This window comes from Acanthaster planci, linkage group LG06, assembly GCF_054643075.1.
Source record: "Acanthaster planci isolate LZ-2023a linkage group LG06, COTS_SCS, whole genome shotgun sequence".
NCBI lineage: Eukaryota > Metazoa > Echinodermata > Asteroidea > Valvatida > Acanthasteridae > Acanthaster > Acanthaster planci.
This window is the reverse complement of record NC_141782.1, coordinates 19,810,861-19,824,646: the sequence shown is the minus strand read 5'-3', so window position 1 is coordinate 19,824,646 and position 13,786 is coordinate 19,810,861. Positions and strand designations below refer to the sequence as shown.

The 13,786-nt window shown below is 41.1% G+C and overlaps 1 protein-coding gene across 3 annotated transcripts in view; it reads right to left on the bottom strand.

The window, feature by feature from the left end:
* The window catches only part of LOC110981333 (copine-3-like), a 58,212-nt gene that overhangs the window by 42,787 nt on the left and 1,639 nt on the right, over nucleotides 1-13,786 (bottom strand). Inside the window, exons 1-2 of one of the 3 annotated variants that reach the window (XM_022238840.2) lie at nucleotides 4,704-4,943; nucleotides 4,400-4,585 (exon numbers count right to left, since the gene is read on the bottom strand). In XM_022238840.2, coding sequence (XP_022094532.1) covers nucleotides 4,400-4,585; nucleotides 4,704-4,745 — 228 coding nt within the window. In that variant the 5' untranslated portion in view covers nucleotides 4,746-4,943. Of the gene's footprint in view, nucleotides 1-4,399; nucleotides 4,586-4,703; nucleotides 4,944-13,786 lie in introns of those variants that run through there. The other 2 variants (XM_022238839.2, XM_087137604.1) reach the window with 2 other exon arrangements.

Below are 13,786 nucleotides of genomic sequence, written 5' to 3'. Positions count from 1 at the left end.
CACGGAATACGCGATTTCTTAAAGACAGTTGTGCGATGCAACTTGCTTGTGTGAATGCCTTGAGCATAGGAATTTTAATACATGCATGTGGTACCAGTATGCTTGTAACTCATGTACATGTACATGTAAGGTTTTAAATAATTGGACCGGCCAGCCAACCCTGGCAAGCTCGGTGGTCGAGTGGTTGAGACATCTGCACTAGTAAGCAGGAGGTCATGGAATCGAGTCCTACCCGAGTAAGCCTGTGAATTTTTGAGTATACCCATATACATGCAAATATATAAGTTGGTTAAGGGCAAAACCTGTAATTAAAATTAACATCTCCCCAGTGCACAGTATCGGTACATGTATCGGCACATGTACATCTTGACTACATGTACAGTACTTTTGAGTATTTGGATATCTCGGTATCAAAATCTGGCAGGTAAAAATCAGTTTGAGTCATACTGCCATAGGACTTTTTCACCCACGTGACCGGATTGCCCTGAATGTAAACATGATGTACATGTAAACAATACCACCACGTTTGGACCGCTGTGGCCATAGTGATATTCTTACGGGCAGCTTCAACCACATACAAACGCATGTGTGAACGCTGCATGCTTGACTAGTTTCTCTTGAATAAGTAGATTACCATCACAACACTACGCTCTCATTACCATCACAACACTGTGCTCTCATTACCATCACAACACTATGCTCTCATTACCATCACAACACTATGCTCTCATTACCATCACAACACTAGGCTCTCATTACCGTCACAACACTACGCTCTCATTAACATCACAACACTAGGCTCTCATTACCATCACAACATTACGCTCTCATTACCATCACAACACTATGCTCTCATTAACATCACAACACTATGCTCTCATTAACATCACAACACTATGCTCTCATTAACATCACAACACTATGCTCTCATTACCATCACAACACTATGCTCTCATTACCATCACAACACTATGCTCTCATTACCATCACAACACTATGCTCTCATTACCATCACAACACATCAGAGGTCCAGCAGGATCGTGACATCACAGGAAAAATGTCAATAGCAAGTACGAGGACTGATTTAAACTCAAAGTACAGAGAAGACCATTGATCTGAATTGTGACCTGTTACCACAAATAAGCTGAAAGTCAGAATTTTCAAAAACTGAGATACCGGTATTTTTTAATTCAGCTTTTTAAAGAGCTTTCCAGTGGTACGGTACATGTACATGAAATGCTTAGGGTAAAAGTATGAGGTGACAATGTGATATTATACTAGCCGCTTTGCATCTTTGTTCCAGACATACTGTATTTCACTATTTCAGACCTGGCACAAATAATGCTATCATCAGAATTGCTGAGGAAACGGCCCTTTTCAATATATGATCCTGCGGAATATTTGGAATTAAATAGGAGACCGTGGGTTACTCTTTCCAAACCTCAAAATTGACCTCCGTTTCAGGTTGACTTTGAACCCCCAAATAGCGAAGAGCGAGATGCGACTTTACTCTCATTTTGTCGTAACAGGTCACAATTGGTTTTTGTTTCTCTTGTTTTATCTCCCCTTCCTTCCCTCATCCACCGCAATAGCCCTGCTGTCAAAGTCTGTGACAAGCCCACTTTAAAGAAAAAATCATTTCCTCAGCATGGATTTTGTAGTCCCAGACTTTTGCCGCTGGCTTTTGTGATGTTCTCAAGTTTAGTCCGTAAGCCTAAAAAAAAGAAAAATCATTTCCTCAGAATGGATTTTGTAGTCCCAGACTTTTGCCACTGGCTTTTGTGATGTTCTCAAGTTTAGTCTGTAAGCCAAACTAGAGACAGAAAGGAAAAAGAACAGGGATACTGCAAATGTCACTTGAGCAGAAAAAGTGCGACAGCCAGCCTTTTCGCGGTACAGCGGGTTCGCACATGACATATGCCACAGATCAAAGTTGTGTTTCTGTTCCGTCGCTATCAAATTACCCAGGCTCTAATTTGATCTATGACGCGGTAGCCCGGGCAATGCAATCCAGCTAATCTCCAAGTGGAGATCACTTGACTTAATTGAGAGCGCACCTACATGTATATGTACACACATTTACAGTGTATTAATGTAAACTACATGTATTCAAGGCTACTCAAACAGCTCAAGGCTGGACAGGGTAGGCAATACATTCAAACTACATGTATATCCAGCATTATGCCTACCTTGACATTCCAGTCTGATTTATGTACAACTAGAAAGGAGGTAATGCAGATTCTGTAAAACATATGTACATGTATGTAGATTATTCCAGAAATGAGGGGTCCAAAAGTGTGGCATTTTGGAGTTCCTGTTACATCTGACCTTTGTTATTGACATGGAAATATCATCGGAATTGATTTCAAACTATTACCATTTGTTTGGCAGGCAATATGCATTAATTCATCACTCTTGGAAATTACAAAATGTGTTCTGAACTTACAAAATCATATGTCAGATGTGACAGGGACATGAAAAAAAAATGGACCCCTAATTTCTGGAATTACCCATGTGCATTTTTAAAGGTCAAGGTGTTCAACTTGTATCATTTCAAAGTGCTACAATGTAGCAAAACCTGAATGAATAAACCTGCAGAAATCCAGAATTTTAGGGTTAAACATCCTGCAATCTAACAGAATCCTAAGAAACCACACCTCTATGGTTCACATTGAATGTTACTGAGGTACAGTACTGGTACTTTTCACTGACTAACATTTGAGACAATTTCAAAGATGTGTGGTATGGTACACGTGCTAGCATTGTTCATTTTTTAATAATTGTTTTGCCTTCACATGTACACCAATAGCGCATTTTCATAATTACACTGCGTTTTCAGTGCTGTCCAAGCGCCCAAGACCTCCTGCCTACTATGCAGAAATTTCAATCATATGGCCTAATTAAAAAAAAAGGGAGGGCCTAATTCAAAAAAAAGGGGAGAATTAATCCATGCCAACAAAAAAAAAACCATGTACCACATGCAGAACACGGGAGTGATATTCACACATTTCCAGTTAGTGGTGGTTGTTTTGTTAACATAACACAGGTATCAAGCATGTACGTGCAGCATACTACTAGTAAACACACTTCCCTAAAAATGCTAAATGTCCACCATCAACATCAATACAGCACTCTCCCCCCAAAAAATATGAACAGATGACTCTCTATTATAAACAAGTCAAGTGATGATTTATTCATGCATTCCATTAATGTCAGAAACCTATGCATCTACATGTAGATCAATAATCCAGCTCCAAAACATCGTAAATTCAGAACTGATTGGGATACTCCGGAGTTTGTCAGTATGATTGAATGGCACAGAGTTCAGTTCAAGGTGATGTTAACTTGACAGTGTCAAGTGATTCAAAATAAACTTTCCAATGTACTCCGTAAAAGCACAGTCGAACACAAGACGCTACACTGTTTATGTTAACTGTAACAATGATGTCTCACCAGGCAAAAATACAATGTGTTTCTACTACAAGCATACATAATACATACTGTATAGTTCACATTAAATACAAATAAGGCGACAATTTGTTTTTGTTAATGAAGTTACAACCGAGCTGTAGGACAAAAATTGTCCCCCTAACATTTTGGGTGCCTGTAACATATCAGCAATCAGCACATGTGTGGTCTCCATAACCCCTAAGTATACAATGTACCAGTACATGTATGTGTACATGTACGGTAGCACTAAGCAAATGCATGGAAACTCTTGGATACAATGGTACATGCACATGTACAATATACATGTACGTGTACATTATAGATTGAAGAAAATCTTCAGATCGATTCAAGACCCACAGAATTAATATAACGGGACTATACCTCAGGATGGTCTTACTAAATTTGTGGTAATTTATCTTATTCAAACGAACGGAAAAACAAAGTGTACATGCTGGCATTGTGCATAAGTTCTAAGAGTCAGCCCAACCATTTCTCTTCAGCATAGCTTAGGGAGCTCTGGTGCACAAGTGCCACATTTTTTGTATGCAGATCAGGACACATACTATGCAAGAACTGTTGTGGCTAATAAAGCAAACACACAACAAACATATAGTCACTCTACCGAACAATAAACTTGAACATTTTTTGATCCACCCCAATAAGCCAGTTAAGTGTTTCACGGTTAACTTTCACTGAAGGTCATTTGACAATAAAGCATCGAGCTGACATCACAGCAGTTTTGACATGTTCACTCTGCATGTGAGTAGGCATACCGGATTTCCCGCTCGATAGCTAGGGCTTAACTCGCATTCACATACTGATGTTCTTCAAAGACAATGACTTTCACTTTGAGCATGCAATCTTGAAAATACCGAACTGGCTCAAGGGGAGGGGGATTGGGCTCATTCTTCCAAACTGTTCAGCGTTGCTACTCAAGTCACGACCTCACCTCGACCCACACTTTCTGCAGGGTGTCAAAGACCATCAGGACAGCCACAGGGTCCGACTTGGAGGTGATGTCTTTGTCTGGCAGGTTCTTGCAAGCGAATCTCAGCTCCACCGTGCTGGACATCTTGGGTCCATGGCCTGGGGCACTGCCGGCCATCTTGAAGTCCTGGAGATCCTTGTTCCTATGCTGAAAAAAAAAAACAAGGAAGACAAAACAAAATCACAAGTATTACAGAATGAAATAGCAATAACTGTCGTAAAGGTTGTGACACAATGATCCTAGCACATGTACATGTAGTTCTTACTCTGCACAGGAATGGTAAGTGTTGCCATGTGGATTTCTGCATGCCTGACAGCCAGATGAGCTTTGGTTCACGCTTAAATATTTGGCAGAGGGGTACCCGAGACAAGTATTCATGTTATGCATGTACGAAAACTTGAGGTGTCTGCGCGCGTGATGAACATTGGACAGCGCGATGTGTCTGTGGCGGCAAATGGAACTGCGTTGAGCCGGGGCTGTCTCGACACACCAACTCCACCAAACCATTTCACTGCAGTGACACTGAAGCCAAAAGCCGGCGCTGGAGACACAGCCAAGGTTTGGCAAACTGCCTGAGGCTGTCTTGCCACACCAACTCCACCAAACCATTTCACTGCAGTGACACTGAAGCCAAAAGCCGGCGCTGGAGACACAGCCAAGGTTTGGCAAACTGCCTGAGGCTGTCTCGACACACCAACTCCACCAAACCATTTCACTGCAGTGACACTGAAGCCAAAAGCCTGCGCTGGAGACACAGCCAAGGTTTGGCAAACTGCCTGAGGCTGTCTTGCCACACCAACTCCACCAAACCATTTCACTGCGGTGACACTGAAGCCAAAAGCCGGCGCTGGAGACACAGCCAAGGTTTAGCAAACTGCCTGAGGCTGTCTCGACACACCAACTCCACCAAACCATTTCACTGCAGTGACACTGAAGCCAAAAGCCGGGCCGCTGGAGACACAGCCAAGGTTTGGCAAACTGCCTGAGGCAGCGAGACTGCCAAGCCTCCTTTCCCTTGGCACCCCCCCCCTCAGAAGAAAACAATTACAGCTGTTATTCTGAGCCCTGTTTGCACTGGCCCCCGACACTGATCATGCTATGTTACCTGTCTCCTCAGAGGAATGGAGGAACTTCACTGCGCATCCTCGGTCAGCATGCAGGGTACACGTACATCTTTACAGTGCCGTACTTTCAAAGGGATGTGGTTTTACAGCTCAAGAAATTCAACTTTATGCTTTCCCTTAGAAAAAAGTGGCATATTCAAACCAAGCTTGGGTTTTAGTATTATTTCTGATGAACATAAACTTTGCGATATGCCCCTTAGACAGCAAACAGTATGGTACATGTATAATTCACAAGAAAAAGTGAATAAAATCAAGAGGGCCATTAATTTTTTGCCAATGTTGCTGGTACCAGTACATGCTGCTGACTTCTTAATGTGCAAATCAATGGAGCACTATTCCCCACATTCAAATTACCAAGAGCCCCCTGCAAACAGGTCAGATGAACACACTTCATTTTATGTCGCACACATTGTACTGGTACTGTACATGGATGTGTGACAGAAGTGATCCACACATGTACTGTACATGGGTGTGTGACAGAAGTGATCCACACATGTACTGTACATGGATGTGTGACAGAAGTGATCCACACATGTACTGTACATGGATGTGTGACAGAAGTGATCCACACATGTACTGTACATGGATGTGTGACAGAAGTGATCCACACATGTACTGTACATGGATGTGTGACAGAAGTGATCCACACATGTACTGTACATGGGTGTGTGACAGAAGTGATCCACACATGTACTGTACATGGGTGTGTGACAGAAGTGATCCACACATGTACTGTACATTTATGTACCGGTATCCTTGATCGGTACATTGAAGTCATGAAGCCATTTCACTCATCAGAAAGGATACTCATAAAACAACCTTCCACTGACACCCGACTTGCATCTCTGCACTCACGGATGAGCGAGCAACATTGTTTTACAAACCAATAATTAATAACATCCTCTCTGAGTTATTGCAGATACATGTACATGCACACATATGTACATGTACATGTGCCTGTACATGTGCCTGTAGATGTGCATGTGCGTGTACATGTGCATGTACATGTGCATGTGTAATAGCAAGAGTGTTGTATCTGATGTGATTGCTATGAGAGTCTAGGGGATTGTACAACACTGCCGTACAGTACACAAAATTAACCTTTGCTCAGCAGCTGTACATGCTGCATTATCAGGCTTGTCGTGGAGAATGCTTCCCTCTACGTTCATTCCTTCTTTCCTTCTATTCTCTCCCTTCCCCCCCCTCCATTTCCTCGAAATAATACTAAAAATCCAACAGGAAACAATTACGGATTCTGCATGTACCGGTATGTACCAGCACCTGGGATAAATTGGGATATCACACTCCTTGTCGGGCAAATTTTACCCAGGCGAGTGCTCAGTTAAGACCATACGTGTACCCTCCAAAAAGCAGGGTGTACAATTTGGTTGGATTTGAAACAGTTAGAATAATTGTGAGGATTGAAGATATTACGGTGCCGTCTGTAGGATGTCCGTCGTAAAAGTTGCTTGATGAGTCTCCCACACTGAGATCTGACCGAAAGCTGTCGGGATGAGGTTGAAAGAAAAAAAACCCTCCAATCATCTGGTTAGATTTATCATTTACTTTCAATTGGCACTCCTCTTCATTTAATTTTTAAAACAGGCCCCCCGGGACCATGCACGAAGGAATACATGTAAGTGGCGTTAACAATGTGCCAACGCAGTTTGTAGCCAATGAATAAATTGACACATTTTAAAATTATCCTACTCCGGGAGCTTGATGGCTACTTGGCCATCAGGGACCCAGTGGCTCATTGTATGATCTGATGCTACACAACAGCAGCAACTGCGGGAATCATACAAAGGATGAAGTCCTTAAATTTACATGTATTGTGCGTGTGATTTGCCTGATCATCGGCACATTGGATCCTTTTCAAAGAGGCAACTACAAAGAGACATTAACCATCTAATTACTGGTGTTCATACAACGTAAGTGTACCATATGTTCATTGCATGATGTGATGAACCATGAGTCGGTATGGTACCTTTGTTGATGTAAGTCAGTGAACTCATAGCCAATTAGGATGTTTAAGGCTAAGTTATCCATGAGAAAAAAAGTGAAGGAAGCAGTTATGAAACGTTACCAGTATGGTGAAGGTACCGGGTAGGGCACTTACATAGTCCCATGTACATGTATACCATCGGCAATATTACACAGGTTTTTTTTTTAAAGAGTTGAAAGTGCAAACACTTGGAACAGTACTCATCTGCCTTTCCATCGGGACGGGTGAAGATTCTTTTATGAATGAAAAGAAACTGCTCCCTCCTAGATCTCCACAAACTCAAAACCTGAATATGCCACAGCATTTTTTGAAGCATTAATTTTTTTCCTTGACTAAGGGCAGAATTAAAAAAAACAACAACTACCAGTAGATAGAGTCAATTATAATGATTATCACAAAATAAACAACACAGCAGTGAACTCTTACATGTACATCTTGAGGACCGCATGAGTCATTCAGGTGCAAATAGGATAATAGACCCTCCCCACAAAACAGACGAAAGGAAAAAAAGGACAACCTTATCTACAGCAGGAAGTGAACAGCAGTTTTGTTTCAATAACATATTTCCCCTTCGTTTTTGCCAAATTTAAGGAAAAAGAAAAGAGGATTCAATGCAAGGAATACTACAACTTCATTCAAGAAGGGCAAACTCAATGACGATGCACATCCTACATCCTCAGAGGTCTCTCTTCCCTACCTCCCCGCCTCATCCATGAGACCACAATAAAACAGCTTGCCCCTTCCCTCTGAGCTTCACCTTTCACAAGTCCACCCCCCAAAAAAAAAAAAAAAACTGCAGCTGGTCTCATCTGCCACCAATCCAGCGCTTTGTGGACCGACTCCAGCAGGTCCGCGCCTCAGCGGGTCGGGGGCATGAGCCGATTCCCCCGCCTGCTCGTCGATAAATATTGACGCAAACGTACGCACATGGCAGGCCGGGGACACTGGACCACAGAAGCAGGTGTTGTGAATGCAAACTGTTTCTCTGCATTTCTTTTCTCGCCTTCTTTTTCTAATCCTCCTCTTTTTTCCCGTGCATTTACATGCAAGTCCAGTATTAAAGACACTGTGTAATGAGATTTCTTCATGTATCTGTCTTGTTCAATTTAGGGGTAACACTTACAAATACAGTGATGATAAATGGACAACTCACAGAAATCTGTCATGAGAAATTCATCAATCAATTCCTCATTTCCTCTTCTGACTCCTTCAACAAATCAGCACCGTTTCGAACATGATAAATTCTGCATTACACAGGAAACTAGCTGTTAATTTTTCAAAATGTAAAATATTACTGCAGTGGCTTACATTTAGCATGTGAATCTACATTTGAAGTAAATTTGCATTTAAATCTATTAAATTTGGGCACAGCAATTTCTGTGCATTAAAAACAATGGGTAATGAAGGCTAACACACATGTACATGTACTACTACTGGTGGTCAAGGCACTTCATGTCCATCGTTATTATCACTGTTCATTGGACCCATAAGCATTCCTAAAGTAATCTCAGCTACCCAGAAGACAGAGGTCTCCATGCTGTCATTTCAGTAGTTAAACATGGCAACCATCTCTGTCCTCACTGGTACCATTTACACCCCTAAGCTGAGAGAGATACATTGTACTGTAGAGATATGGTAAGTACGAGTATTAAAGTGACCAAGAGTTCAAGGTCACAATGCAGCTGCTGGATTCGAACCCCTGACCATAAGTTTGGGAATAACATGTACATGTGCAAACCCTAGGCCTAGCCCCCAAGCCACAAGCTTCCCTTATTGTATCAACTGGCACTGTGTATGTGTGGGACACAGGGGGGAGGATGGGTTAACGCCCCCAACGTTACGGTGTATCTTATTTGCTACACATACATGTATGTGAAGACGAACGTGCACACGTCCCCGGGCCACGACAGTGTGGCCCTGCGTGTGACCCGATATTACAGGTGCGACGCGGCCACAGCTGTCGCAGCAACCTTTACGTACCAGGCCCTGCAGGCCAGGGTCAGTCAGGTTATCCTGTGCATGAGAACGATCAACCATATGACTACAATGCAAATTGGAGCAAAACCATTTCGTTTTTTCAACATGTTCAAAAAAATTGCTCAAAAAAAACAGTCATGTCCAACCAAGGGATTTCCTTCAAATTTCTCCAGACAAAAGACCAACCCTTTGGTGACGTATCTAAGAAATAAAAATGAAATGTGAAGAAGCATTTTTACGAAAAAGATCCTTTTTGTTCATGGATTTTAAGGGTGTCACAAGAGCGGCGACTAAACTGTAAGCACATTCATTTTGCAGGCTCATGCATGTGCGGGACAGATCACACAGTTACGAAACGCAAATATGATTTTATTTCTGACACCATCTAAAGATAGACAACTCGTGTGCTTATTTTCACATGAAAGAAAAATACATGTACATGTATATGTAATCCATGTAGATATCGTACAATGTGGGGATGTACATGTAATTGTGGACAGGATTTGTTTCCTTTTTGTGGCTCAACAGCAGCCGTTCACAATCGGCCCCCCCTGTAACCTGTGTTTGGAAAAGGCCTTTTTACCCTGATTTTGCTCCTTATCAGAGTCAAGGCAGGATTTGTCATTGGACTGCATTCATGTGTTGGCCATCTTGAATTGAAAGTGAAGTTAACTTTTCATTTCTGGAAACTGGGAGTGAAAATAACAGCAACAAAACAAAAGTTTATTACAAATTCATGCCAGTTTACATATACTGGTAGAAAACCTCAAATTTACGACAAATTATACCTCAATGTTTTAAGCCACATTAAAAAAAACTGGAAGTGAGGCTTGAAACTCAAAGCAGTTCAGCACCATCCCATTTAACAGATTACATTGAATATGATCGATTCAGGTAACAACCAAAAAATGGCTTCCCGTGTTGTAGATGGCTACCAAATGGATTGATTTATCAGTGCAGCCAATGCAAAACCTGACCAAGCCTTCTATTGAAACATTTCTAGGTCAACATTTTCAACCCTAGCCTTGACGGGGGTGAAAAAAAAAATCGGCCTGAAGCATATGCCTTAGTCAAACGCAGACCTTTTTTAAATGGGACAAATTCACAAAACCTCTGGATCCAACATACATGTACAGTACGCACACAACAACATGATTTCTGATGGCGCAAAAAGGTGTAAATTTTACACACTTGCATGCACGATTATTCATAAAAATCTGCTTTTTTCTCGTTATAATGCTAAATTAAAAAACCTACATGTATATTTTAAGCACAAGCTACAATCCTGGACAAATCTCGTTGGAACATGCCTCCCCCTCGCCCCCTGTCAATGTTGCCTCTCATTGGGTAACTTGGGCCGAATCTTGGTCCAATAAATGAAAGCAACATTGAATGGAGGACAGGGGGATCTTTGCAACGCGCTTCCCACAAGGTGTTCTAACTATTTTGTCCAGGATTGTAGCTTCATGGAACCCTTTTATTTTTCTAACTTAAAAGTCTGGAACCGCACACATGTGGATATTGCTTATACGCTCTAGATCTATTGCCATCAACACCATTTCATAAATATATTTTTCATGGGTGGGCATTTTGCTCTCTTAGCTGTGATGAAAAAAAAAGAAGTGTACTCCCGATAGCAGTAAAAAGACTACCCTATACGAATAATTACTGGTATGAAAATGGACAAAGTACATGTACCTCGCATAGTGTAATTGTAAGGGATAATTTACAGCATTTAAGACCATGATTTTTATTTCGAGTTTGGAAAACTTTGTCAAAATCCTTGGAATTCTATTGTCAAGGTAGGAACATTTCATTAACCAATCATATCAAAATAGCCCCACAAGGTTTTTTATAATTATTATTATTTTTTTGGGGGGGATGATGCCTTTATTTATTTGGCGTATATGTATGCTAGGGTACCCAAGCAGCACTTACTGTACATGGCATGTAAACAGGTCAGCATGAATGAACATTAATATTCTAGCAAGTCTGGACACATTCATTAAGTTACCAAAGGCTGACAAACATGTACTCGGCATTAATCAAGGTCTGGCAAGTCAATACAGTGAGTGGGCCTCGTTCATAACTCTCAAGGGCGATGTGACTTTAATTACACACTGTCAAAAGATGTCACTGCAACGGTTGTTGCAAAAATGACTGGGACCAGTTATGAACAGCCCGAATGTAGGTCAGTTTGAAGAATGCAACATCCTCCCCGTGATATCCCTGTGTAGGCTGTGTTGTCTGATAATGCAAGCTGTAGTGTCTGGGGTGGCTCACTTGATTTGCATACTGTAGAAGTTGGAACAAATATGACCTTTGCTGTTTGAACTAAGACCCCATTGACTACCCCCTCTTGAAAAATGAGGCCTCGTGCCTCCCATCCCCAAATGGAATCATAGTTGATAACTATATCCTGATAAGTAAATTTAATACAAAAGAATTAGAATGCTGGTGTGCACGTGCATGTTTTGTTCCTTCATAGTTAAGCATAATCAGTTGGCTATAATTCTAGTCTTGCTAAGCCTTTTGCAAATTAAATTTGAATAAAATCTGGTACACTGAGTTATCTAATTGCACACAAACACGACAATTTGAAATCCCCAGACTAAAGATGCTGTTGCTATACCGGTATTAATACCTAGTGATTCGGAGCAAACTTTTACATTAGCGACCACCATCTCTGGAATGGACTGGTTCCTTTGTACCCTTCTTATCCATTGAAAACAGTGTGTTGGTGCAAGGCATCTCTTATGAATCTAAGCAAAAGCTTGCCCCAAACCATAAGCTTTAGCATCAGTGTCTTTAGTATGGAGAATTCAAACTGTTAAAGTTCACATGCATTTAGAGAAGTCAACGTACAGGAACCATATTTCATTCAAATGTAACTCGCAAAAGGCTTAGGCCTATTAGACCAGAATGGTGTCCAAGGACTGGGACCGAGCATCTATCAGAACTGGGCACATGGTACCCTCAGAACTGTGGGGTTTGTCATCCACCAACGAACCCCACAGTTCTGGGGGTAGGCACATGGGTGTCCAACTGTTTATATCTACGGAATAACCATTTCCAAGTTATGGGACTGGGCACTTGTAACTGACATTAAAAACAGAAACCTCTCAGACAGTAAAAAAGTTAAGATGCACAAGTTTTGTTGAGGAACTTTAAAATAAAAACCACTAAAAAATGCATAATTACTAGTGTAGTGGTAATCCACACACTCTCATTCTGCAACAACAATGTTGATTTATACAGACAGCAATAAGTTTGTAATTATGTCAGAAGGTTGGTAAGGAGCATTTTGGAAAGGATAAAAGTGAATGCTTTTGCACAAGTTTTTTTCATATTTTCTTTCCTTTGAATTTTGGAAAGGGAGTTAAGGGTGTAGTGCTTATGTATCTGCGCTTTGTTCTGTGGGGCCCAGTTCCTGTAATTTTCAGTAATAATAATGTGCATGCGTGCCTTCACCAAGCGCAAACTTCCACAAGATGAAATTCTTTGACTTTACTCTCTGGCGCAGAATGTTGAAGAAGAGTCTGTTTCAATGTCTGAAGTGAGTCTTTCAACTTGCCTGTAACCCTTGAGACCCACGGTAATCACTGCACTCCAAGAATGTTGGAAGTTCTGTTACCGATAGCTCAAATGCAAGAACGGTGAACATGTACATGTACATCCAACTTGGCTTTGTTTCATGTGCATTTATGCACTACAGGCGTCAGTCTGAAAAGATCCGCGCATTTACGTACAATGCACAGCAAGTACAATAACCTACTCAACTGATACCAGCAACAACGAGCAAGTTGATACAGACAAAGTACAAGTTCAAATACATAAAGTTCTCTGATAGAAAACTGCATACTGCTACCTGTACATGTGTTCAATTGTTGATGGTGTGGGTGCCTTTCGTTCACATTTGAGGAGGAAACTACCGTATCATTCATGCAATAATATGGGATTTTTTTTTTGGTACACTCTCATGGGGTTTGATCCATCCATTTTCTTGTGTCGTTCGTTCTTTGTTAGTTTGTTTTTGATCCCCTGGTTTTTGTTTGTATCGTTTTTCAGATTGTGTATTTATTTTTTGTACTTTACTTTTTCTATCGGGCATGTCCATTTTATGTTTTTATTCTGGTATTGTATATTTGTATTTTAGTGCAATTTTTATCACATTTTATTATTTTTTTTTTATTTTGAACAGGGGTCCGGACAAACACTTCACATACATGTAGATGACAATTT